This window comes from Vipera ursinii, assembly GCF_947247035.1.
Source record: "Vipera ursinii genome assembly, chromosome: Z".
NCBI classification, from domain to species: Eukaryota; Metazoa; Chordata; class Lepidosauria; order Squamata; family Viperidae; genus Vipera; species Vipera ursinii.
This window is the reverse complement of record NC_139517.1, coordinates 22022001-22049740: the sequence shown is the minus strand read 5'-3', so window position 1 is coordinate 22049740 and position 27740 is coordinate 22022001. Positions and strand designations below refer to the sequence as shown.

At 41.4% G+C, this 27740-nt stretch overlaps 1 protein-coding gene across 1 annotated transcript in view; it reads left to right on the top strand.

The window, feature by feature from the left end:
* Positions 1-269: 269 nt before the first annotated feature.
* ARHGEF40 (Rho guanine nucleotide exchange factor 40) overlaps positions 270-27740 on the top strand; it is a 40782-nt gene continuing 13311 nt past the window's right edge. Inside the window, exons 1-10 of the mRNA XM_083379189.1 lie at positions 270-373; positions 9457-9654; positions 11155-12907; positions 19875-19995; positions 21720-21825; positions 22424-22522; positions 24055-24171; positions 24502-24600; positions 26841-26968; positions 27595-27712. Coding sequence (XP_083235315.1) covers positions 371-373; positions 9457-9654; positions 11155-12907; positions 19875-19995; positions 21720-21825; positions 22424-22522; positions 24055-24171; positions 24502-24600; positions 26841-26968; positions 27595-27712 — 2742 coding nt within the window. The 5' untranslated portion in view covers positions 270-370. The remainder of the gene's footprint in view (positions 374-9456; positions 9655-11154; positions 12908-19874; positions 19996-21719; positions 21826-22423; positions 22523-24054; positions 24172-24501; positions 24601-26840; positions 26969-27594; positions 27713-27740) is intronic.

The window sequence follows — 27740 nt, the reverse complement described above, 5'->3', positions numbered from 1 at the left end:
GAGTGGCGGCTCCCAACCGAGCTGAGATCTTCTGGGAAGGACTCGCGGCTCTGCTCTCAAGGGTACTTGGAGGAGGCGGAGAGCAAGAGCGACGTCCGAGCCTGGTTTCCCCCTCCTCTCCTTTCCCCCCCCATCGACTCAGTGCTGCTGCCGCAGTCGCGTCTCCACGTGCCCTTGCCCGGGCTCCGGCGGGGACTGCAGCTGCAGGCAGACGCGGCGTCGGGGGCCGGGATTTTTGCCAGGGGGTGGCTCCAGGCTGGGCTAGCAGGCCGAGGCGGGGAAGGGGGGCGCAACGCGCGGAATCTCGACTGGAGGCGGCAGCCACAGATCAGGCGAGCCCGTCCCGTCTGTGCGTCCGCCTGCCTGCGCCATGGTGAGCTTGAGCTTTTGCGCGATTCTCCCGGGCAGAGGGGAGGGCGGGGAGAGGTAACACGGCCTGCTGGCGATCGCAAAAGAGGGGTGGGCATTGTGATGCCTTGTTGTGGGGAATGGCAGATATGGGAAAGGAATTCCGCCCGGTCACCTTCAAGGACTGACACGAGCGCTGGACAAGAGCTGTGGGACCTCGTTGGTGCGGAATGGAGACGCGGGGCGGGTGTTCTAGTCTCGCTTGTTGTAAGAAACCATTAACTCCCGAGGGAATCGGAGGGAGTTATTATCTTGGGGCAATGTACCGCCGAAGGTTAATTAACCATGTTTAATCGTAAGTAAGGGCTAGTGATGGAACTGGCTCAAGCGGATGTAGCGATTCTGCTCTTTCATCAAAATAATCAAAGAAATGGATTCCTCTCCCCCCCCCCCCGAGCATGCTTATATGAATGAAAAGATGAAGCCCGGACTGTCTTTTGTAGTTCTTAATGGGGAATTAGAAATTACCTTGGATTAATTAACATGGAATACAGAAATATAATTGTGAGCTGTTTTGAAGCTTTTTCTTCGCACTGATGATTAGCAAGCAATATTTGTGTTTCTGCATCTTTAATATCAGATGAAATCTGCTATAGCTTTTATTTATTAAGTATTTGCCTGTTGCCTTTATATTCTGCCTCTACTTTGGAAGCCCAAGAACGCATGCTTTTTCGTTTTTTGTCTCCAACAACAACCCTGTGAGGTAGATTGAGCTGAAAGATAATGACTGGCCTGAGACCATGGCAGTGAGCTCATGGATCTTCAGCCTGTTTCTCCCCCTTTAAACACCATGCTGTCTGATTTGATTTAATGCTGAGCTTTGCTTTGTTTTTCATTTGGCTTTGTGTTTTCCTCCCCTGTCCCTTAACAGCATGCTTAAGTTTATTGATTACACTCATGAAGAAAAATACTTTTCTGTTTTCGAAGAGCGGGGTAAATCAAGCATCTGAAAAGGTGGATTTTAGGAGAGAGATGATCTCACCACTGAGTCTGGATCAGGCTATTCTTTTAGTTGAACTAAAGTTGATTGTTTTAAACAGAATAATTTTAAGCCCTTCAGGATGTAGATAATCCAGGGGAAACAAGTCCTTTTGAAAAAAATTACAAGAAAATTGATCTGGAGGTGGAGTTAGTTTTCATTCAATATTTTTTTTAAAAAGGAACAAATCTCTGGAAAAGACATAAATTATCTCAAATGAGTACTTTGGAAGCAAAACAGAAACATTTTTTCTTCCCCCTCATTTGGTACTTCTTTATTACAGATCCCCACCAGCTGTTTTCCTAGTTCTGGGAACTGGAGTGCATGGGTGAGGTAATCTTGGGGGTCTAATAGTGATGGGAAAGAAAATATTTTGGGGAGAAAGAGCTAGAACCCAGAAATGGGTAGTGGGGAAATGGATCAAGTATGTCTTCACTCTGCTTTGTCTCCAGTTTGTACTCTCTTCACCCCAATACGCATGGACCAAGCTGCCTAACTCTTGAAGTTTTCTTTCACATGTTTGTAGACCATCTAGTTTGGTCCTACTAGCCAGATTCTCTTTGGTTAACTAGGCACACTAAAAGTACAGCTACCCATATTGTGACTTGTGTGATTAGGCTGTGCTCATAGACTCTTTACAGGACTACACCTTGCTTCAGTGCTTGAGATGTCAAAAAACAAAACCATAACTTATGGCAGAGCATAGGTCTTGAAGGAAGGAAGGGCCAAGTTGCAACCAAAGTGAAAAGGAGCAGAGGACAGACAACACGTAGAAAAAGCAATGTGTATACCTGAGGTTTGAGAATGCTATTTCAAGTCAGGAAAGACAACCCTGAATAAACTAATAAATAATATGGGTTAACACATATTTAGCTAAAATGTGATTAGCTTGTTGCATAAACACAATCGCTGGTTTGTTATACCATGATGTAGTGAAGCATGCCTATTTTGCAAACCACAGGGACTGAGTTTATCCAGAATGCTAAGCCCAAACTAAACAAAATGTATTATAGCTTAGTATAATGCATGAACCCACTGTATATTTGGCCAGATATAAAAGAATTTCCAATGATTCTGTGCATAATTCAGCCATTATGGTGGCAACCCAAAGTATTTAAGGGATAGAATTTATTGTGAATATTTATTAAAGAAAAAAGCACTACAATTATTCAACAAGGACAGTTCATAGGTAATTTTTCAAGGTTTCTTTTTCACCATGGAAACCACTCCTGAGTATGCAAACATTTGCAGAAGTGTAATTATGATAACCAATGGTGTGTGAATAACCCAACAATATTTAAGTTTAAGTTAAGGCTTTCCAAAGATGAGTGAGCCAGAAATATATATGGAAATAAAGAGTAATTTAAAGAGAAAATAACAGATCCCGTTGCATTTATAACAAAGGAACTCTTCATTAGGAATACTCTTTTAATAAGAATATATTAATAATTAAAAATGAACATGGTTTTATATTTGTAAAATTTATTACATTCTGAGAAACATTTACAAAGCAAATTCATGAAGTCAGATATGATTGACTAGCAATACTTCTAGCGTTTGTAAGAGTGGAAAGGAATTGTTTTTACCTGGACATCTGGCTGACAGCCTACATTGTTTTTTGAGCTCCAGGACCGTGGAGATAAGCAATTTAAATAATTTCTGTTTAGAACGGCAGCCAGTATTTATGAGTAAGAAGAAAGTTGTTCTCAAAAGTCAGGCTAGGAAGCTAAATCAGCAGTAGTCTGATTTATAAAAAAAGAATAGTTTGCAACTTTTAAGTCAAATGAAAGATACAATTTTTTTGGTAGTAATAAAAATAAAGAATAAGATGCCCGCTTGCTCACTAGTGTCATTCTCTGGGCTTAAGATCTGATTGCTTTTAAGAACAAAGTGCAGATGTAAAATCCTGATCTGAATAAACCAGGCAGTTCTTAGAAAAAAGCTCATGGTTACTGTTGATATTTAAGAAGAAGTGAGCAAGAGATGATAAAAGAAGTGAAGGATCATCGTGCTTTGAGCAGCTTTGCACCATCCCGGAAAGTTTACAGTGCCTTGCCTCCATTGAAAATTGTTACTGTTTGAAATGGCATTAAGTTTGAGAAATGGGTGGTAGAAGTGGACCTCTGAGAGAGTTGAGATCAAGAAGAATTTCTGATTTGCAGAAACAAAATTGACTCTGTGTACTTTAAACTACAGTGAACAGAGCTGGAAATAATCAGAAACACATTTTGTGTGTGTGTGTGTGGAAGGAAGCTAAACAGAATTCAGTTCTGTAATCAATTTGTGGACATGAAATTATTCTTTTTAAGTGCATGTGTTTTGGACCTGGGTCTTGGGTATTTTCTTTAAAAAAACAAAACAACCCCAAGTAAACTTTGCAAATCTGAAGTAATCTATGTTTCTTTAGCAAACCAGCAGTGCAGTTTTTCAATGGTTATGTGCGTGGTTTTTCATCAGTGTCAAATGAACACACTGTGTGAAGTCATTGAGGAGGTAAAGTGATAATATGCCTATCATTCAATCAAGTTCACTAGCAAGCCATTCTAATTAAGAGGTTCTCTCTCAGCCTCTCCTGCTTATGTGTCATGGGAATAATAATTGAAAGGGCTGTTGTGAAGGTTGTTGAGGTAATGTCTTTGAATGTTCTGGGAACCACACTAAAGATGTACCCCCCCTTTTAATGTAGTAGTGTTTCCTGAAGTTGGTTGCTGGTAGTCCTTGACCTATGACCACAATTGGGAGAGCAACTCCCATTGCTGAGTGAGGTGGTCATTAAGTGAGCTGCGCCTGATTTTATGACCTTTTTTGCCTCAGTTGTTAAGTGAATCCCACTTTCCCCATTGACTTTGCTTTTGGGAGCTGCCTGGAAAGATCACAAAGGGAATCACGTGGAAAACACCCCCCCCAAGACTGTCATAAATATAGGCTGATTGCCAAGCACTTGAATTTTGATCACATGACTGTGACAATGGTGTGATAGTTTTAAGTACAGGGATTTGTCATAAGTCACTTTTTTCAGCAGCATCCTAACTTTGAATGGTCAATAAACAAATGGTAGTGCACTGAGAATTACCTGTATGCAGAGACGAGTAATAGTCCAGTGGCAATTGGTAACTTTAAGAGTTATGGGAAAGGTTACCCCCGATGTCTTGAAATCATTATTAGAAAAGGACAAAGTGTTGGTTAACATTGACTGGCTCAAGGTTGACTCAGCCTTCCATCCTCCTGAGGTCAGTAAAATGAGGACCCAGCAATATGCTGACTCTGTAAACTGCTGAGAGAGAGGGCTGTAAAGCACTGTGAAATGGTATATAAATCTAAGTGCTATTGGTATTGGGAACTGGTGACTATCCAGAAGTTATTGAACAGTGTCCTTTAATATTTCAATAGATACAATTCAGTGACATTTGGAAGACCGCAAATGCCATACAATTGTTAAGTGCCATATGGTTCGCTGTAACTATACCACTACCTTTTGCCAGTGTAAGAGATACTGCATTGTAATGTCTTAAATTGTGTTGGATTATAAATTAGAGGAGAACTAGTTAAAAAACATGTTGGTTTGCTTTGGAGCATTTTGTGGCTCTGCATAGCACACTGAGCTATATAAATACAAAGCAACCATAGTTTACCCTAGCAGCTTGTGCAATGACAATCTGTGTGATTACTTTCCAGACATGCATGTTATGGAAATCCGGTCCTTTGAATTGGTGAGCAAACAGTGGATAAGTTCAGCATGTGCAAACTCAAGTAATTGTTTTTCTCTTAGATAAAACTGCCTCCCAGGATGGCTATCAAAGAATGTCTATATGGGGAATGAGGAGAATGTCTTTTTGTCCTTCATTTCAAACAGTAAAATGTCTTTGAACAATCTCTAACAAGTAGGAAACAAGCTTGCAGGCTAAAGACTATGACTTCAGATCAGTCCTTGTGTTGCAGGCGTGTGTGGAGAAGCTAGTGAGACTTATATTAATAATCATACTGACAGAAATACGTATGTCTGTCTGTGTGTGGCCATAATTCCAACATAATTATTCTAAAATAAGACAGTTGCTTTCAGCAAAAGCTTTTTTTTTCATCAAGCATTTCATTTTGTATTTGGTAGTGGCCCAAAACTTTTCTCCAGGAAGGCAGGCAAGATCTTGTGTCATTCAAAAGCTAGCTGCTATAATGACACTATCGTGCACTAATAAAAAGTATAGTGGTATAGTGGGTTATTTCTCTGAGTAAGATCAGAGAAAGCCAAGTTCTCATCCACCATCCTCCAGGATGGAAGTTCATCAGATGACTAGGGGTCAGAAACACTCTTAGCCCAAACTACCTCTTAGGGTTGTTAAAAGGAAAAATGGGTGGTGGCTGAACTCTTGAAGGAAAGGCAGCGTAGATATCCAATTAATTAAATCTGTTTAATATGTACAGTAGGGACGCGGTGGCTCAGTGGGTTAGGACGCTGAGCTTGTCGATCAGAAGGTCGGCAGTTTGGCAGGTTGAATCCCGAGTGCTGCGTAACAGAGTGAGCGCCTGTTACTCGTCCCAGCTTCTGCCAACCTAGCAGTTCGAAAGCACGTAAAAATGCAAGTAGAAAAATAGGGACCACTACGGTGGGAAGGTAAGAGCATTCCATGCGCCTTTGGCGTCTAGTCATGCCGGCCACATGACCACGGAGACATCCTCGGACAAGCGCTGGCTCTTCGGCTTTGAAACAGAGATGAGCACCGGCCCCTAGAGTCAGAAACGACTAGTACACATGTGCAGGGGAACCTTTACCTTTACCTGTAATATGTACAGTGGCTCAGGTAAGAAAATCACCTGTAGGCTTCCCCCTCCAAAACTTTGTCCAGGATATAGAAAGAAAACTCCTTTGAGCATGGCTTTCTGGTGAGATCTGCCATATGACGTACAGCCTGCTACTGAGCATGCATAGTCCTAATCTCTTCCCTCCCCTACCTCTACCCCCACCAACAATTTAATCCTGCACATCTTCAGGTTTCACAGAACTTTTCTCCTCTGCAGGGGTATTATCTTTTGCCTGCCAAGATATTCACTTGGGGAATAACCACTGGTGAGAGTATATGGAAATACAGAGCATCTGTTTCTCTCTGTGTGAGTGAACGGGGGCTGAATATTGGCAGTAATGCTTAGGGAAGATCTGTCTGTGTTTCCATCAGCCACACTTCTCACGTGGATCTGTCTGCCTTGCACACCCTCCAGGACCCAGAGCCAAGAAGGGGCCTCCCCACTCTTCCTGCCAGTGTCTGGGTCTGAAGGGGAGGGGAACTGCCTCTTCCTGTCAAGGATATAAAACTCAAGCTTGGCTGACTGCAAGTCTCTGTTTTCCTTCCCCTTGGCCAGAAAGTGGCAAAAAAGAGAGGTTTGTGCGTGTGTGCGTTGGTCTGGGGTGGTGGTGGTGGAATTTGGGACCTTTGTGCCCTCCGTCTTTTTACAAAATAGTTTGGCTTTCAACTCAAGTTTCAGTTAGGGGAGGGAGAATCCCAGAAAAGCAACCAGCTTCTTGACTTTACACTTCCTTGTGGGAAGAGGACCACTTGCCTGCACTTGTGTGTGTGTGTGTGTGGGGGGGGGCTCTTGGGGAAAGAGCTTCCCTTCTCTCCCCCCCCCATGGCAGAACACCTGTTTTGCATGTAGTGTCGCCTTGGAGTATTGCCTTGCCTTCCAGTTAAACAATCTGAAATGGCAGAAGGTTCCTCAAGAGCTTTCTATATCAAGAACTGAGCTGTCTGATTGGGAACAGCAAACTCTACATCAGGCCAATTCAGACTTGACCAAATACAATTAGTCCCTGACTTACAACCATTTGTTCAGCCATTGTTTGAAGTTACAGGGGCATTGAAAAAAAAGTGAATTTGATAGGTCCTTGCTCTTAACAACTGTTGCAGCATCCCCACTGACACAAGATCAAAATTTGGGAGCTTGGCAGCCAGCATGTATTTATGAAGACTGCAGCATCCCTGGGTCACTGGTGATTGCCATTTCCAACCTTTCCAGATGACACAATGGCTGCATGATTTATTTAACTGGTCCCAGTTGTGGTTGTAAGTTGGGGACTACCTGTACTGTGCAAATTCTCAGATTCTTCATCTTGTAGTTTATGTTTAAGCCATTTCAAAAGTAGATTATTCCCAGACTGCATTAAATACCTTCAGGTGCAGCAGATATAGCTTAACATTGGCCATACTGTTATCTCCAATGTTTTTTAATCATTTCATCTGCCCGATGAAAAAGTTCTTGGAAACTTGAAAGCTTGCTTATGATTTGTGAACCTTGATTTGGCTCTGCCATACTAGTTTGTACAGATTCGACTGGTTTAATGATAAAATATTGCTTTATTACAGATTTTTCCCCTTATGGTCAAGAAAACTTCATTTGTTTCAGGAATATTACTGGGCTTTCCAGATATCTGAATATTGGCTTCAATCCACTAAATGATGTTTTTACTCCTGTATATCCCTGATATATGGCATATCCCTGCCTGTAACTTCTGTAAGCAGAAGTTAAGCAATTTCTATTTATCTCTGATAGATGAAAGGATATTCAGACTGAATTTTAGTTCAACATTTCTTATTTTGGAAAGTGATAGGTATTAAGGTACTCCAGTCTCCCATACAAGGCTGGACACGCATTTTGTAGCCTAAGACATAAGAATAATGACGCTTCCTTCCTTCAACAAATAGGGTGCTTAGTTACTCAAGAGTGGTTGTGTTATTTCTAAAAACATGGCAAAATAATAACAAATGTTCCCTCCTCCCCCAAAACAGTACGTAACAAAAATATTTAAATTAGCTTATTTTTTTAAAAAAAATCAAATCAGTTGCTTGAGGTTGCTCTTACTATTTCCTAATGGCCAAACTGGTTCTACTATTAGAATAAATTGGCCCTTTTAATTTTTTGTATTTTTTTAAAGCCTTGTTAAAGGATATTAGGTAAAGTGTTGAAATAATGGACATAAAGAAAGGACTGCTGCTACAAAATGACCCCAAATATCCCCTTCTAATTCACCATCATGCAGTTTTACCAGATAGCAGTAAAGGGTACAAAGTAAGTCAAAATTAACACTTGTTTTGCTTCCCTCTCTCAAAGGAGGGTTTAGAAGAGTAATTGCTACAAAAGACAACCACACATTTTCATGCCCTTAGTTCAATAAGATTTTCTTTGTCTAATTGCCACATCAAGTTCCAGCCTAACTCTGCAGCTTTTGGAATGCTCACAAACAAAGAAGCAGTCAGGAAAGATTTAATAAAGTTATTTAATCTGGATTCAGAGACAAGGCAAGGATGCACAGTTCTTGTCATTGCCTCACATCGTCTTCCAGCATGAGATTTGAATCCAGGGTATGCCTGTGGGGGAAAAAAAAGATTGTGTCTCTTTGGAAGGTACTCTGGAAGGTTTAAGGCACAATGGCTGTTTCTCTTGCTATTGCACTCTCCTTCTTTTACAGTCTCTCTCTCTCTCTCTCTCTCTCCTCCCCCCAATTTCCTTTGCTGGGTGGAGCTGCGGAAGGAGTGAGCTCACAGCTGCTAATGTATTCCAGATGGAACCTCCGCTCTCCATACTCCTTGGCACTTTCCCAAACCCTTTCATTCTTGCTGCCCCCTCATGCCCTCTGCTCTTTTTACACACTGCTGGTCTCTGTGCACATTGCCCTGAGCAATTTCCTGGCTGCCCCTTGTTCCTTTTGACACATCACTAGGGGGCAGTGGTCTTCCTCCAGGCACAAAATGTGACCAGTTGCTCATTGCTGCAGGTAACCATAACAACCTGGCTCTTCCCTTTAATTGGCTGAACAAGGCAATGAAAGGACATCAAATAGAAAAGGTTGAAGGCAAGAGGTCCTAGTCCTAGGGCAGCATCACGAGGTATGAGTTATGCAGAAACCACAAATGAGCGAGGGGCATTCATTCATTGCACTTGGGCAAGGAGGGAACAGTTGCAATTCTAGGTAAAGGAAATAGCACTTTTGTTTCATTGCATAGTTTCAGGGGGATTGGATGGGCTGGTGAAAGGCTCTTGGAGGCTCACGCCCTCCCCATGCATATGCTTTGTTTTTGCAGGAACCTGAGCCTGTGGAAGAATGTGTCCAGAGCACACTGGCTGCCTTGTACCCTCCTTTCGAAGCCACGGCCCCCACTCTTCTGAGCCAGGTCTTCGAAGTGCTGGAGCGGACGTACCAACACGATGCACTACGCTACACCCTTGACTTCCTTGTTCCTGCCAAGCACATCTTGGCTCGCATCCAGAGTGAAGCCTGTGTGAGCTCCTGCTTCGGTTTGGCTCTCTGTTTGTCTGGAGTACTTCTGAACAGGAAATCTAGCTTGGCAGTGTTGGGCAATAGAGAAACAATCCGTGCTGGTGCCAGAATCCCATAGCGGCTCTCTGTGTGGGAGTCAGCTAGGATATCAGTGGCCCTCCAAAGGGTGTTGAATTCCATTCCCCATCAATTCCCATAAATGTTATCCAATGCCTGGAGGGCCGTAGCTTTTCTAATCTAAATTGAAGTATAGGAATTTTTTCTTTAGTTCCTGGGTATTTTTAAAATTTTAATTCTATAGGTACTCCTCGGCTTATGACCACGGGCCCAGAATTTTCTTTGTAACTTGTCATAAATTGAGTCACCATGAAGGACTAGGCTTGATTTTATGATCATTTTTATGATGGTCAGTAAGAGAGCCTCTATGGTTGTTAAGTGAATCATGTGGTTGTAAGTCCAAATCCAGCTTACCTAATGGGTGTTTTTTTTCTGGAAAACAGAATAAAATAAAATAAAATTGGCCAATGTGATCATATGCTGTAACTGGTTGTAAATGTGAGCCGGTTGCTAAGTGCCCAAAGTGCAGTCACAAGACCAGGGGTGGTGTGGCAGTCACAATCTTGAGGACAGTTGTGAATGACTTTTTGAATTTGTCATAGCTTGCTGAATGACTGGTAGTAATTCAAAGACTACCTGTATCATGTTCCCACATTTTCTTACGGTAGCAACTCCTTCATAAGTAAACTTATATGGCAAGCAAGTATTAGCAAAGTGATTTTTGGGTGGGATATATAGATATTAGTGTTCTTTGGTTGGAGAGTCTTAATGTTGTGTAAACTAGATCCCCCTTTTCCCCTTACTCTTCTCTTATTTGGCAATTTTAGTTTTTGTGCAGAATTCTAATCACGTTGTTCATCGTGGTGAAATGCCAGAGCTGAGCTAAGCTAGGAGATGCTTGTTGTTTCTACATGGTGGGAAGAAAAAGAATGATATACTACCCATTAATGCAATATTTGTATTGTCTACAGGTAGTCCTTGACTTACAACCACAATTGAGCCCAAAATTTCTGTTGCTAAGTAAAAAATTTGTTGAGTTTTGCCCCATTTTACGACTTTTTCTTGCCACATTTGTTAGGTGGATTACTGCAGTTGTCAAATTGGTAACATCATTATCAAGTGAATCTGGCTTCCCCGTTGACTTTCCTTATCAGAAGGTCACAAAAGCTGATCATAGGACCCTAGGAAACTGCAATCATCATAAATATGAATCAGCTGTCAACCGTCCAAATGGAAATCACGTAACCCTGGGGATGCTGCAACAGTCATAAGTGTGAAAAATGGCCACAAGTCACTTTTTTTGGTGCTGTTGTAACTTCTAAACGGCCATTAAATGAACGGTTGTAAATCGAGGACTGCCCTTATATAGGTTCCAGTATTCTGTATTTCTTAATGTACCTATCTGACTTCCCTTTCTCCTCTTCTCTCTTTCCCTCTTCCTTAGGCTCAATATAGTGGCTTTGTCTTTTGTCATGAAGGTTGGCCCCTGTGCCTTCATGAAAAAGTCCTTGTCCAGCTGGGCTCCTTGCCGTGGCAACGCCTGTGTCCTGGGGATTTCTACTTGCAAGTGGTGCCTCACCGTGAATGTGCTCCCCGCCTAGTCCTGAAATGCCTCTCGCTAGAGGGCCGAGGAGTGCAGGAGTTGCCTGTGTCTCCAGACTCCTATCGATTCCTGTTCACCATTGAATGGCTCAATGGCATCAACAAAGAACGTCGGGTAGGGCGTCTGGAACGCTGCTTGCTGGCAGCTGGAGAAAAAGTGCTGAGCTTGCCCTGGGCTGAGCTTGTGTATCCTCAGTTTGTCCACAAAGATGGATTTATTGTGGGGCAGCACTGCCCTCCGGATTTGACTCCCGAGGTCCTGGGAGCAAGGAGTCCGGGTGACGGACGTCATTCTGGTGGAGAGAACCGGGAATCTGAGGGGGAGTATGTTCACCTCTTAGAGGTCAGCCCCACCTTGCATCAAGCACCCAGAATCCCACAACCTTGCAGTGCCCAGATTCAGACAATGCCTGCTCGCAAGGGACATAGCAAAAATAGGAGTCGGCGCCACCGGGCCTGGCTCCATCATAAGTCAGGCTGCGGGGAGAACTTTGCTTTGCGACAGGCTTGCAAAACTGAGGAGGCAGAGAAGTCTAGTCAAGAGAAGGGAGTCCAAGATGAGAAGGTAGCTCAGCCGAGACCAAACCCTAGCCCAGCTTTGGGCCCAGCCTTAGATACTCCTGGAGTAGTTGGGAACTTGAATCCTAAACAACTGGAGGAAAACCTAGATCCTGTTGAAACAAAACCACCACCCATTTTGAGTGGTAGTGATGATGTTGCTGAAGACACAGTTCTGGGGAAAGAAGATTTGTTGCTTGACTCCATTCACCAAGATCCAACTCCTCCTAAGGAGGACAGCAAGGAAAGCCATTCTCCAGCTTTAGCAACTCCAAAACGTACCACCAAGGGAAACCGGAGGAAAAAGAAAAATGCTGGGAGAGGAGCTGGTGGTCGGATTAAACAGGGGACAGATTCTGTGAACCAAGAAACAGGAAGTTCTGATCTTAAAATGGGTGCTGAAAAGGAGGAGGCCTGCACTGGTCCAGGAGAACAGGATTTGGGGACTGGAAGCGTTCATGTTAGTATCAGAGAGCCAGGCAGCATCAAAATTTCATGTGTTGATACCACAGATTGCGATGACACCCAAGAGAAAAGTAGAATCACAAGAAACCAAAGCCTTGAAACTGGAGGGGAGGGAGCCAACAATAAGGACCTGGTTGTCAGCACTGGAGACTGTACTGCAGGTGCTACAAAGCCAGAAGACAGCACAGGAAAATGTAGCATTGGTGACAATGAAGACAGCTCTGGAGAAGGAAGCATGGAAGGCCCAAAACTTGACACTGAAGAGCCAAATGCTAGACCCAAGACTAGTGAGCTAAGAACTGGAACTGAGGAGGTGAGTGTCCAAGAAAAAGAAGTGGACAGTTCTGAAGACCAAGGTATGGTGGAACAGGGTCTTGACATCAAAGAACCAGTGCTTACTGACTTTCCAAGGAAGAATGAACTAGCAAGTGTTGATGGGAGAGAAGAAGCCGTCTGCATAGCAGCTGATCAGGGCCCTGAGGAAATACAAAATTCCCTTTTACCCAAGATGGCTCGTCTTGGGGAATCTGTAAACTGGAATCTTCTTCTATCAGGAGTTTTTGCTTTGACAGGTAAGTCATCACCTTTTGGCTGAGCTAATCATTTGGAGAAGTTGAAGTTGATTTGTTTTTCTCTTCTAATAAATCTTCAAAAAGAAGTAGTAGAAAATTTAATCTCTAATGTGGCATTCTCCAATCTGGATGCTTCGATTTTTGGACAAGTTTTCTCAAAAATCCTCACCTCTGGGACCAATAGTCATCTGATTGGGTATTCTGAGAATTCTAATCCAATATATCTGGAGAGCTCCAGATTGACGAATGCTTTGCTAGTGTTTTGATGGTTATGCACAACAGTATGGCCGTATAGAGTCAGAATAAGTTATGGTGGAACCTGAAGCTTGTTTATCAGTCTCCTTTGGCATGATGCCATTCAGATGTCCAAAACTGCACTTAACATTCATCAAACCAACATTGTGTTTGACAAAGTTGGGGAATGACAGGACCTGTAGTTTACACATCCAAATTGGTGACTATTGCAGAGGGTTCCACTAGCACAGGCATGTCAAACTCGCAATGTCATGTGACGTCGCGCGACGTATTGCGACTTTTTCCCCATTGCCGGCAATGGGGAGGGCGTGGTTTTGTTGTGATGCATCCGACCCATAGGCCGGCAGTTTGACATGCCTGCACTAGCAGCATCTGTAAGGGGGGTCCAAAGCAGCAAGATGACAGACAAAGCATTGTTTTGCAAGCCCTGATCTCTCACGGAAGTTCAGATGTGTGGGGCTTGCACCATGACACTTTTTGTCTGCTCTCTTATGACTTTCACATCTCTTAATTCCACAAATTAGCCAGTTAACTCGCCAATTTCCATAAAGCTAGTTAACTTTAGGCAAATCAGTAGAGTGTACAGTGCTTTGTATTCAGAGGATAGAAAGAGTATTAATGCTTCTTCCTAAGAAGTATCCGCACTTTTAAAATTACTTTTTTTTGCCCCCTTTGGATATTGTGTATTTCAAAATACTGAGGTTGGAGCAGATTTTGTTCCCAATATGCTTATTTTCTTTGACTTTTCAAGGCAAAGCAGCCCTCTATTGTCTGGCTGCCTGCTCCATTACGTAGGCTTGAACTGGATGTCATAATTAAGAAACATTGACCAACTGTGGTGAAGTTAATTGGAGATAATGGGTGAAGACAATGGAGAAATAGATTTTGGATGCCATTATTGATAGATGGTCTGATTTCAGGAGGCATAAAATGGCACTGCAAGAAATATTTCTTGCTGATATTAATGCAGGCTGACGTGTAAATGCATTATTCAGTTCTAGTTTCCATAGGAGAATTTGTGCAGGATGACATTCCAATGGATTCTGCCTTCTATTCATGGGGATGTTGTGAGCTGTTACTCCAAATAGCATGTTCAGAAGTGAAGGGTACTGGGAGTTATAATTCAGGTGCAACATACAAAGGGTAACTACTTCTGTAATGGTGCAATTAACCATTTGCCTTTTCCATTGTGAGCAGTAAAATAACTTCAGGCAATCTGGGCTGCAATTCCAGCAACCTGATTTAACCAGAAAGTCCTAGAGGGCCTGCAAAAAAACATGAAAAATAAAGAAACTTTATGAATTTTGTACTTAGCTCAACAACCATGTCTTCAGATTGCAGCCTAAAACTTTCCTGTGAGTCTCAACACTACAGAATGAGCCTCCGCAGGCTCTTCCAACAAACTTGTCCTTTAACCAATATTTTTGCCATCTTACTAAACATCACGAGGACTGAATGAGGCAAGCCTCCGTGCTCGCCACATCACAACAATCTGCAGAAACCACTCTCTTGCCTCAAGCCACCAAATACAACCCAGAATGACACCAGTGTCTGATCATGTTACTGAAGGCCTCTGGCTTTCAAAACAGGAGGCAGGCCTCCCTGAAGAGGTACTACATGGAAAGTGTAAACAAAGAGAGATTTGGAAAGAGAGAGAAAATAAGAAAATATAAGAAAACTTGAAAAGGAAGCACTAGGCTGGTGAATCCATTTCCAAATGAGTAAGCTAATGTCACCTATTAGAATCCTTCAGTTTTATGAACATCGCTCCTAAAACCTGTATATACACGTAGTCCTCACCTAACAACAGTAATTGGGATCAGATTTTCCATCACTAAGTGACACAATCGTAAAGTGTGACATTACATGTCAGTGCTGCTTTGCAGTGGAAATTTTGGCACTTTTGGTTGCCATTATTAAGCAAATCACTGGGTTGTTAACCAATGATGTCACATGGTTGCTTTTTGTGAATTCCTGATGGCATCCCCATTGACCTTGCTTGTAACAAGTTGATAATATTGCAAATACTGATCATGTGACCATGGGGACACTGCAGCTGGCATAAATATGAGAATTAGTTATATTTTGGTCATTCAACACTGGTATGAGTTCAAATGTTGTTAAATGAAGGCCATCTATAATAACATCCAGTATGCTGTCACTAGAAGATCCATAATTAGAGATGAACAGATAGTCATTCCTGTTCATTGCCTCCAGGATCAGAGAGACAATGCTTTTTAAACAAGGAGACTCTGATAACAATTATTTTCTGCAGAATTTTCCAATTCTTTTCATCCTCTCCATTTTGGTCTGGGAGATGCTGTAGGAATACTAAAAACAGGCCAGTTGCTTGATTAGGTTCAATGTTCTGTTGCTAGTGTTCCAGTCATTTGGATGCCTCATTAACTAGTAGAATGGTTTGCCTTCAGATGTTGAGGGTGCTCCATCACTGGAGGCTTTTCAGAAGAGACTGGGCAATCACTTGTCTGGAAAGGTATAGGGCAAGAGTCCCCAGCCCCTGGTCTATGGACTGGTACTGGTCCACGGCATGCCAGCAACTGGACCACACAAGAGAAGCCCCATCTGTGGGATGCAGGCATCATGCAAAAGCATGCCTCCTCTGGTTCATGGAAGAACCTTTCTCCATGCAACTGGTCCCTGGTGCCCAAAATATTGGGGGCCACTGGTAGAGTACGGTCTACTGCTTGAGCAGGCAGTTGGACTAGCAGATCTCCAAGGTAACTTATATGTGTGTGTGTGTGTGTGTGTGTGTGTGTGTGTGTGTGTGTGTGTAGATCCAGATTTAGAAGATTATAGTTTATATAGATATACCACACTACCATACTACAATATAGACATTAGGTGATCTATGCTTTGTATTTCTTATGCTTAGAAACCAACAGTTGATACTAGCCAAGCATCAGTCTCTTGTCAGCATGCTTTTTCATACAGATCTCCTTTCTGATAGAGCAGCCTTTTGGTGTCTTCCAGATGTATTTGGGCTGCCTCCCCTAGAATGTCTGTTGCAGTTGCAGGACACCTGTTTGGAAATGGTTAAATTAGATGATAGTGATGATTAGATAAATGGAAGTTATAGTTAGCAGTAATCCTCAGAATCTGCTATTAAAAAGAACATCACAAAATAGAAATCACATTTAGTTACCAACGAATATAACCCCCTATTGACCTGTTTTCCATAATACCTTGTAAGAACCTTCTAAATTGGAGAGGGAAATGCCATTTCCTTTCAACTGAAGTGTTTGAGACATTTGGGATTAGATCCAAATGTTGACTTCCTTTGACAAAAGGTTATTTTCTATCAGTGGAAGACTCTTTCCATTGGAGGAAGGAACCTTTGGATATAATTCTTGGATTCCCCTGTGAATGTATTTCTTTTTTTGCTCCTGTGAAATACTGCAGTCATTTGAAAAGAGTTGATGCATACTGCTTATGTAGTTTACAAGCAAACAACCTGTTGCCTTTCAGTTGTTTTAGAGTTTAGTTCCCATATGTTGGAACCTAATGTTCAGTTGCAAAAGAATTGTGCATAGTTGCTTCTTCCAGCATAGGGTAATTTTAGCACAAACCAAAGGAAAAGGGATAGCATGGAACTTTAGTGGCACTTGGAACTAATGAGGTATTATTAAAACTGTAAAATTCATCACACAAGCAGAAGAGAGCTATCCTACTCCTCCATAATTCACAGCTCTGATAATCAGATTAGAAGTGACATCTGTGTACATATCTCAAAGGTGTTTTTTCAAAAGGCAACTGGACTGGGGTTTTTTTCCCTTCAGGAAGACATTTCATTTGTCATTCAAGACGTTTCTTCAGTTCTGACTGAATGGTAGAGAATGGATTTATATTCCTTGCAGTCATTAGCAGTTTTTCTGAAAGTCATTGAGGCCACTTGGAGGTTTATATGTGCCCCAAGTGGTCTCAGTGACTCTCAGAAAAAAGTGCTAACAACCAGATGACTGCAAGGAATATAAATCCTTCCATTCTCCAACATTCAGTCAGAACTAAAGAAGCTTCTTGGATGAGAAGTGAAACATCTTCCTCAAGGGAAAGAAAATAGCCCAGTTGCCTTTTGAAGAAGCACCTTTGAGTCCTGGATGACTGAGAATCTCCACAGAGATCTGTAGATAATCTAGATTTCTATGCTGTATAGATCATTGTGTTCAGTTGCAGACGTGCTGATTTGCTTGCAAGCCTGAAATTGTACAAAGTTTAGGCTTAGGTAGTGCCAAAGCACAGCAGGGCTTTTTTTGTCATAGAACGCTCAGAACGGAGTTCCGGAACCTTTTTTGGATGGAACCTTATAGGATAGGCAAGGCGGGTTGTATGACGTGTGTGTTCCGGCACCTTTTTCTTGTACAAAAAAAGCACTGCCTGTAAGCGTGAAGTTTTTTCACAGTGCAGATATCTATCATTACTTGTCATCAGAAACCCAACCTGTGGGGAGGGTAGTGAACTTTTCTGCTACTTATTCCCTAAGTTTTAGATTGACTTCCAACTCACAATATAGTTCTGAATGGCCGATTAACCCATAAAATCATGAACCATAAAACATGCTAGGCTGCTTAGCTATGAGACTTTGCCCAGGTTAACATTAATTAAACTTTTTAAAAGATAAAGATGCCCTTGGGTTAAGGTTGATTTATGGTGACTTACATGAACATATGGCAGTTTTCTTGTCAATACCATAGAAGTGTGTTTGCTTTCTTTCTGCATGTTTCCTACTTCCTTGTCTTGTCTACAAGCCTGCAATTCCCACCCATACATTAAGATATGTAAAGTGCATCTGCTAGGTTTTTATGTTAACCTGGTTAAGAGTTCGTACATCATCATAAGTAACTGAACTGAGGATTTATTACATTTATCTAATTTAGATGAGATCTATATGTCAATAGAAGGTGAAGCTGATGTCAACTGTGGTGGAATGTCCTTTCCTCTCTTTCTTGCAATGAAGAAAAAAATGGCTGTTGTTAAATCAATGCTTTTAGAAAGTTTATGAGATTAAACCAAGGACACATGTGGACCTGAAGGGAGAGGGGAAAAAGAAGAAATGAAATGTCCTCTCAACAGCCTTAATTTTAATCAAATGATCATGATATGACTCCCTTGCAATCCAATTACAAATGACAAGAGTAGCACATAAACAACACTTGCAAGGAATCTTGCCAGATAACTGCTCTTTCCTTTCTCAACCCTACACAAACACATCTATAAACAGATTTGTCTTTTAGTCATTGAATCTGCTGACTGGGGATGATGGAAGCTAATCCATCCTAATGGGAAAACACCATTTGGGATAAAACAGCAATCTTATGGAAGTTAATGGGAAGGTGTCCCCCATCTTATTCTCACCCCGTAACCTATTGTCCCACAAAAATTTGGAAACAAAACTTTATATTGTGCTAATTTAGCATAAAATGGGATTCTGATTCAGGGTACTTCTGTCCTCCAGCAGGTCCCCTTATCCCCGATGGTTCAGGGGAGCCTGTTCCTCAACTTCTCCTGAAACTTTTAGGATTCACAATTGGCTACAGGTGGAAGGAGAACATGGGGAATTTTTCCTCTGTAAATGACCTTATGTTAACTTCTCCCAGACTCCAAATTTATGTGTTTTATATTTGCTGCAACACGATACACTGTAGGAAATGGAATACTGGATCTGTGGGGGGAATGTTACAGTTTTTTCCCAGCAACATACCAATTGGAAGATGAAGCAGTTGTTTTTTTTAATGGAGAAAATGATCTCAGATGTTCTTCCTGTAGAACACACACGCACACATATGCAGACACAATCTATTTTGGTCTGATAGGTTGCTGTAACTTATGAACTCCAGTGGTCTGTCCTCAGATCTGCCTTCCACATCTGCTTTGTATCTGCGTAAATAAAAAGTTCAGGCCTCTTTCTTTTTGAAAGTAATTGCATTTCAGCTTTCCATATGCTTATAAAATACTGGTGCTGCCGTTAGTATTGACTTTGTAAGGAGACCAGGGGGTTTATATTGTTCACATAATATATGCTTAATACATACTTTTAAGACAGACATGAGGCTGGGAATTATAGTCCAATAATGTCAGAATATCATGGGTTATTCACACTGCCCATATTTTATACCACAGAGCTTGAAGTCGCTTTGTTTCACTTTTCTAGGCAAGGCAGTGGAAAACAAGAGAAATGTTAATTTATGAAAATTATAAATTGCTCAAGTGGATTTTTTTTTACTTTGGAGAGTTCAGCCATGTTAATAAAATATGATAGATAACGCATCACACTTTTTATAAGGCGGTGACCTAAGTCATATAAAACAAACACCCATGTGGTGCTGTTCCATTTGGTGTGCAATTCTGTTTGTGGTTTGCAGCATTCTGATAAAATTGCAGATGCACCCAGCAAAGACATGTTTCTGGAGAATTAGGAAAAAATCTACAAGTGGTATAAATCTTATAAAGCACTAGAGATCATAATTCACCAAGTGTGGCTGGAAGAAAGATGGTTCTGTCCATGCACCCTTTTGTTGAAAATTCTGAATGTCAGACTGGTTATGTGAATGGCTGCTGAAATCAGACTGTTTTGGCCCTATCTATGAGGTTTGATCGCTGAGAAGCCAGCTCAAGTTTTGTATTTATTGGAGTAGATACCAGAAGCATTGCAAAGTGGAATAAAGTTATATTTTCCTTCTGTTTCTCTCCACACCAGGAGGAATAGACAAGGCTGGCCATTCCTTGCTGACCATAGTGCCCCAGCCTCTTCAGGATGAGTTGCCTCCAGGACAAGAGGATCTGGTTAATACCTTAAGATACATGCACTCACTTCTCAGGTAACCTATTATTTAGACAAAATGAGATAACCGCCTCAAGGAACAAATGCTGGGATGCTGCTGTCAGTGTTCATCCAGAACTGCTCCTCCTGAGTCGTAGTGACAGTGGCTATATTGCAGTCTAGCTTCATTATCTTCTCTTGTCATCATTACCTATGTCAACATTTAGAGACTAAAGTAGTTCAAACCACACATATCACTGACAAGTTGCTCACAATATACTTTGATCTGCTTCTGCTATGTTCTAGCATTTGCCAAGCCAGAAATGATAGTGTGGTAAATGATCAATGCTCAGATATATAGAAAGGATGCTGCTGTATGTACCTAGTTGCTTGTCTTAAGGCTTTTAATTCTTAACTTGTAACCAAGAGATATACATAGCTCCCTGCTTTGTCAGAATGCTGTTTGTCCCTTGTCTCAAGCAGCAAAGTTGACTAGTTTATTAAAGAAAGTGCCTTGCCAAAGTCCAGCTAAAAATCCACTAGGTCAGCCTAACTGATGCAGTAGTTTTACTATATATCAAAGTGCCTTCAGATGAAGCAGTCAAGGCTCCCTTCCAAAAGACTGAAGTAATTCATTGAGGCAGGTGAAGAATTCAGGAAATTCTTCTCATAAAATCCGAACTGTCAGGAAGCTGCCATGGGAAGCCATTAAGAATCCAATTAGCTTAAAAGCATCTGGATTGCAAAGGATGGTTGTTTTGACCCCAAATACTAAATATGCCTTTGAGTTTTCTTGTTCGGAAGAGGATTTTCATCAGCTAGTATAATATAGTAGTTATGGAAATGAGCTAAATCTTCTCCCTCTGCATAGGTTGCTCCACTATTTTTAATTAATTAAACTGGAATTTTAATTTTGTGTTTTTATTATGTATTTCTTCGCAGATTATGTTGCATAATATAGTAGGCAGTGATATAAAATTTTCAAATAAACAGTTATTACTATCCACAGTACAGTTATAGTAATACTCAAGATTATATAGTCAATATTCAATAATATTCAAGATTATTGTAAATTTTAGGGAGTACACTGACTACCATATTTGTTATTGGATTGAAAATTCTGATTTGATATGATTTACCCCATATTTGTTAAATTTATTATCACCCTTATAATTCTATATCCAATTGTTGATTTTTCACTTTGTAATAGGTTTGATAATTATACACACTCTGTTATTTAGTGACTACTTCAGTTAGTGGCTATTTACAAATACAGTGGTAATAAATGGTAATAAAAATTCATTTTCTGATCAATGCATGCATTTATGATCAAATTTTATGCACCTGACATAAAACATTACCGAGTGAGAATAATGCTACCATAGCTGTATAAGATAATTACGCTTGAATAAGAGGGCAGCAAGCAGTGATCTTCACAGTGTATCTCTTTTAATCTCTTTCTCTCTGTCTCGTTGTCATATGTTTGCTTAGCAGCCATTTTTTTGATGATAGTTGGGACAGAACTTGGTTGCTAAATGAGGAGTGGGTATACAGATAGCTGCTTAAAACATTAAGCAATATTAAGAAATGTGTGGGTCTTTCTAGAAAGGTACAGTTAGGACCAAATGTGGGATTGTTATGAGGCTAACACAAAGAAACCATTCTGCCCAATTTTCCTATGATTTAGCCTCTTTTGATGAGTGTATGTTATGCTAAGCTGGCAAACCTGATGCTGAAAAATAGACAACTCTACATGTCTTGCTTTTTTCACCTATGTTCCAGGCAAGAGCTAAAGATTCTTGGGCTGACAGTGCTGTTGGACCTAAGCCATGTGGATGATTGGGCCTTCCAGGCCCCTGTATTGCTGCCAGCTTTAAGAGCATTCCAGGTATCATCCTGATTCAGTTGCCTTCCCCTTCTCCCTGTAGTTCTAATTGGGGATGATGGGAGATGCAGCCAGGTGCATATGAAGGACACCAAAGTGGGGACAGTGAACCTGATGTTTTTTCCCTTGGCCTCACAATAAGCAGCTGAGTTTTTATTTACTGTTTCAATAAAATACAATCGTACATTTTTGGAAAAATCAGTCTCTATCCTGCAAAACCCCAAATTACAAGCCATTATAATGAATATAAACAGCATGGTTTATGCACATTGTCACTAAATTTCATATTCAGGAGGGATGGGATATAAACTGTATAGATTAGAGTGATTTTGATACGATTTATATCATCAAAATAAGCAACCAAATGTTGCTAGATAAAAAAATCAAAAGTTTTAATTGTTCTATAATGGAAACCACAGCTAAGCCTTAGATGAACCCTGGACTCTGGCAGAGAGTGCTTTGTTGTAACTTCTTTTGTTTCTCATATATTAGAGAACATTCCTCACTTTTTGGGCCAGTAGAACAGAATTCTCTCCCTTTTGCTTCTGACTACTGTATGCAACTTTTATGAGCCTGTGAAGCAAGCTCTTTTATTATTTAGGAGACCACGCCAACTCCCATCAGTCAGCTGCTGGTGGTCTTACCTTCTGATAATCGTTTTGTACCCCATGAAGAGGAATTGATCTTAGAACCTGCTGTGGTAAGAACTCTGGGTTTGTGTTGGAAATTATTTCCTGGAGGAAAGTTGGCTGAAGAAGAAGAGAGAATTGGGGCAGGGGGAGTGAGGTACCTAGGGCATGGTTGGAAGCATCCGGGAGTCCTGATCAATATCAAGATGGCAGTCACAACTGAGTGATTGAAGCTTTGCTCTTTTTATATATGTATCTATGTTACACAAGATAATTGATAACACTGAGTGAAATCACACATTTTGCTAAACTGTGATGTGGTTTGATTGGCTTTTAGTTTAGAGTTTGGTACAAATCTTCGTGGTTGATAAACAGGCTAGTGGTTTAGTATGTTGTGCAGTCCAGCTAACTGTAGTTTATTCAGTAATCCTGGTTAATGCATGGTTTGAGATGGAGTGAATCCATCTACATGTTAACTGGAGGCAAGTCCATTATAGAAAAACTGAACTGATGAGAGAAACTTACACACTGTTGGCCATCTGAGATGCCATTTACTGTTTATTCAGCTGTAGCTTTCTATCAGCTGAGACATTAGTCAATAATGCTTTTATCTGATAATGAAGAAAAAGCTATATAGGGTATTGTTTTCTGCTGGTACATTTTTGGCTAAAATCACAATGAAACCAACTGATATGTGAAGGAGGCAGCTTATAATTGTGTGATTACATAAACCTCTGGACATTCTCTAGACCAGACATGTCAAACACAAGGCCCGGGGGCCGGATCCGGCCCGTGAAGTGGTTTCATGTGGCCCCCAAAGCCATCCTGGAAACAGTGAGGGAACAGCCCCCACTGCCTTGGCCCTGGCCCAGAGACCCTCCTTCTGCCAGAGACCCCCAGATCTGTCCCACTCCTGCCCTGGCCTTCATAGGCACCCTTGATGCCAATGATGTAGAGCTGGCCATGCCCACCCAGTAGGCCATATGCACTCCAGCCATGCCCACCCAGTAGGCCATATGCACTCCAGCCATGCCCACCCAGTAGGCTGCACCCACCCTGGCCACACACCCCCCCGAGGGCAACCACAATACTGATGTGGCCCTCAATGAAATTGAGTTTGACACCCCTGCTCTAGACTAATTGTATGAGCTGGGTATTATTAACCAAAGTTAGATCATAGGATCCATGTGTATAATTTATTTAATACGTTCCTCGATAAAATCAATGGATTGATAAGAGTTGTGTATATACTCCCTTAAACAATCTGGAGAATATAGCAAATAAATGTAAGCATGCAAATAATAATATAATAATAGGGTTAGGGTGAGGAGGAGAAAAAGTATTGTTTCTATCATGCAAGATGCTGCAGAAAGGAAAAATACATTTTTTTCCTTTGGACAAAATAAACATTTCATTGTGTATTTTTGTCCTTTGAAGATTATGATAAGCTACTACCGAGTAGTGACTATTTCTAGTATCACTTTAGGTCTAGCCTTGACTTAGGGTTCAAGGCTGAGATAAGGAGGAGTGATGACAAGGTATTGGGTATTACTGAAAATAATTTGGGACTTTTTGTATCTCATGCAGTCTCCTTATTCTGCAGGAAATCCGGCTTCTTTTGTTGCATGAACTTCCACATTATGTGGCCTTGGATCAGTTGACCCCAGCACTAGGTGGGACTCTGAGCTACACGCCACCCAAATGGGTTAGAGAACATCAGGTATGGAAAAATAGTAATGAATGAGCATTATGTTGACACAAAGAATTTATCCAGAGAACTAAAGCAGCCTCCTGCGTTTTCTGCAAGAAACTTTCCTGCCTTTTTCCTTCAAAAATATGTAGTTAATATTTCCATCTCCCATAGATAGCTTTTACATTATGGGTGCTTAGAATGTCAGCACATCCCTTTTATTTACAAGAATCATCCATTTCAGAATGTAGTTCTAACTTGGACATTCTTATAAGTTCTTTATTAAAATATATTGTAAGTCTCTGCTTTTATAACACTGATCAATGCCTCCCCCCCCCCCCCGTGTGTGCGTGCACCCAGGCTCTTGAACAACTACAAGATCTCTGCCATAGTGTTCTCCAGACTGTGTGTGAAGCCAGCGACCACCTCAAGGCAGTGGGAACAGCTTCAAGTCAGGAGGTAAATACATGTGATATTTATATAGAAGTTATGAGGTTATGCAATTGAATTATGCAATGAGAAGTACCCTTTCCTTTTGCTAGTACTTGGAGTAGAGTTGCAGCATTGGTCATCATAGGATAAAAAATTTAACTCTTGCTTCTGGCTCTTGATTAATCCCCCAGTTGAGGGAGTTCATTAGAGGCTAATAGTGAAAGTAAGGGCTAGAGCAGGGGTCCCCAACCCCCAGTCCAAGCACTGGTACTGGTCTGTGGCAGGCCAGAAACTGGTCTGTGAAAACAAGCAAAGCCCCGTCTGCAGAATGCGGGCAGTATGCAAAACCACACCCCCTCTGGTCTGTGGAAAAATCTATCTCCTTGGAACCGGTCCCTGGTGCCCAAAAGGTTGGGGGCTGCTGGCTAGAGGACTCAGTTAGTTGAAGGCTCTGAACTTATATGCATTTAAAAAGTGGGCAAAGAACACCTCCCAGGACCAGGATATTTACCAACACTGTAAATAGCTTATGGGATACCAGGAAATTCAAAGAAAACAATACTATTTTAAAATTTACTGAAATATCATTAAATCAGTCCTGAGCAATTTTCACATCTCATATGAGACCACTAATATTTTCCAAAATGTTGCTCCAAATGGTATGAGATTTCAGAGATTTTGTGATCATGGACACCTTTAGAAGCGGCCTAAGCTGGATTCTTCTGTTTTTCTCTCCATTATACTGTATGAAAATGTGTAGTGGAAAATTGTTTTCATTCTCTTTACAGTGACACAGTAATTAAGGACCTGAATAGTTGATTTTTAAGAAAAGACACTTTAGCTGGATTTTGGATTATCATTTGAAATCGGCAGTATACGTATTTGTGGAAGGCTGTGTGTTTCGCTAAAAGTAGGCAAAGTAAATGAAAAGTGAGAAACAGCACAAATACTCATTTTAATGATGCACAATAATAGATTTCTGAATGTATACAAGTATCTACTTATGACCTTACGATGAATACCATTAGAAGAGGTTGAACTGTGGGGTCCTTGGTGTTCTCTGAACTTGGGCCTTCTTCTTTCTGTTTCATTACCTAACTAGGTAACAGTAGCAGTGCTACTAGGGAGTAGGGTTTGCTCTCAAAAATTCATAAATAAATCATACATTCTTGGGCTTGCAACTGGATACATATTACCTTAAAGTAGGGGTCCCCAACTCCCTGTCTGTGGACCAGTACCAGGCCGCAGCATGCCAGCAACCGGTCCGCACAAACAAGCAAAGCCCCATCCACAGGATGCAGGCAGCACACAAAACCACGCACCCTCGGTATGCGGAAAGACCTCTCTCCATGGAACTGGTCCCTGGTGCCCAAAAGGTTGGGGACCTCAGCCTTAAAGCAAATCATGCTGAACGTAGTGTAACTCGTTTCTGAACAAAATTGTACTGGAGCCTATTGTAAATCATTTACATTCAATGGGTCTCACACATATATTCCTTAGAGCAGCAGTGCCAACCTTTCTGGCACTGGGGACCAGTTTCATGAAAGACAGACGGAGGGGGCAGGGCGGGGATGGTTTCACATGCAACCTAAATCTGTACATGAGCCGATGAAGCTTTGCTCACTCAATTGCTGCTTGCATGGCCTAACTCAAGATAGCAAACATATCCAATACAACTTTCTCTTCCTGTTTTCCCAACAACCACCCTGTGAGTTGGGTTGGGCTGAGAGATGACTGGCCCAAATTCACCAGGCTGGCTTTCATGGCTTAGAATCATGCGGTACATTCTTCCCAGAAACATAATAAGATAAAGATGTCTGGCGTATAAAATTCTAGTCTTCCAGTTGTCTTAAAGGAAGGACTATTTTTATTTAGAGTGAAGAGGCAGTCAGTACTAAGAGCCAAATTTTCAGTTAGAAGTGGTACAAGCCAACTAATGTTTACCATCTCAGTGAAAAATAAGCCTGTTATTCATAAGAACTAGGTCATTCATCGGAAGTAGTTTTCCAAGTGGAATTTGAATAGACTTCCGTTGTTCTCTGTGACCAAGAGAAGCAAGCTAAATAATAAAACTGTAGCAAATGCATTGATCTTTAAAGCGTAAAATGTTCAGAGGGTCAGTGGGCTTCTTTTGTAGTGGTAGTAGACTTGTTAATTTTTCACGGCATACTAAAATACTTGCTATCCATGTCTGTCTTTGTGGGACTTTTCTCATTCCTGCCTATCACCTTTGCTCTGTTGTCATCTGTAGCTTTTCATCTTTGCAGGAACTGTCAACTCAAATCACCTTGCACCAGGAAACTATGCAGAAATTGCTTTCAGAGCCTCGTTTACTGGAACTCCAGTGCCGTGGAGGCTCCTTGCTGGCCCGGCTACCTCCGTTGGGACCTTGCAGGTGAGGAACAGTTTTAGAAGATGATACAGGTAGTCCTTGACTTATAGCAGTTCATTTAGTGAGTGTTCAAAGTTACAATGGCACTGAAAAAAGTGACTTAAGGTCATTTTTCACACTTACGGCCGTTGCAGCATCCCCTTGGTCACATGACCAAAATTCGGATGCTTGGCAATTGGTTCATATTTATGACTGTTGCAGTGTCCCAGGATAATGGGATCAGCTTTTGTGACTTTCTGACAAACGAAGTCAAGTCGGGGGGGGGGGGAGGCAGATTCACTGAACAACAATGTTCCTAACTTAATAACTGTAATAACTCACCAACTGTGGCAAGAAAGATCATAAATGGGGCAAAACTCACTTAACAAATGTTTCACTTAGCAACATAATTTTTGTGGTCGTAAGCCAAGGATTATCTGTAGTAATTTATGAACTGTAATTCCTACGATCCATTGGACGATCCATTGGAGACTCTGGTGGGAACTTCTGGGAATTGTAGTTCATCAGCATTTGGAAATTAATTCATTATGTCTAAGTGGGTCTTCTCTGGGATTAATTTGTCCCTTTTGAGCAAATGCTCTTTTTATATTGTGCTACCACAAAGTAATATTTCCCCCCCCAACTTGTAGTACACAAGCTGTGGATGCCACAAGACTCTATCAAGAGGTGGATGAAGCCCTTCATGGACTTGTCCAACTCAGCAACCGGTGTCTTGAGGTATTGCAGCAAGAGAAGAAAAACATACAGGTAACTAATTTCTAAGATTTGTTACTCT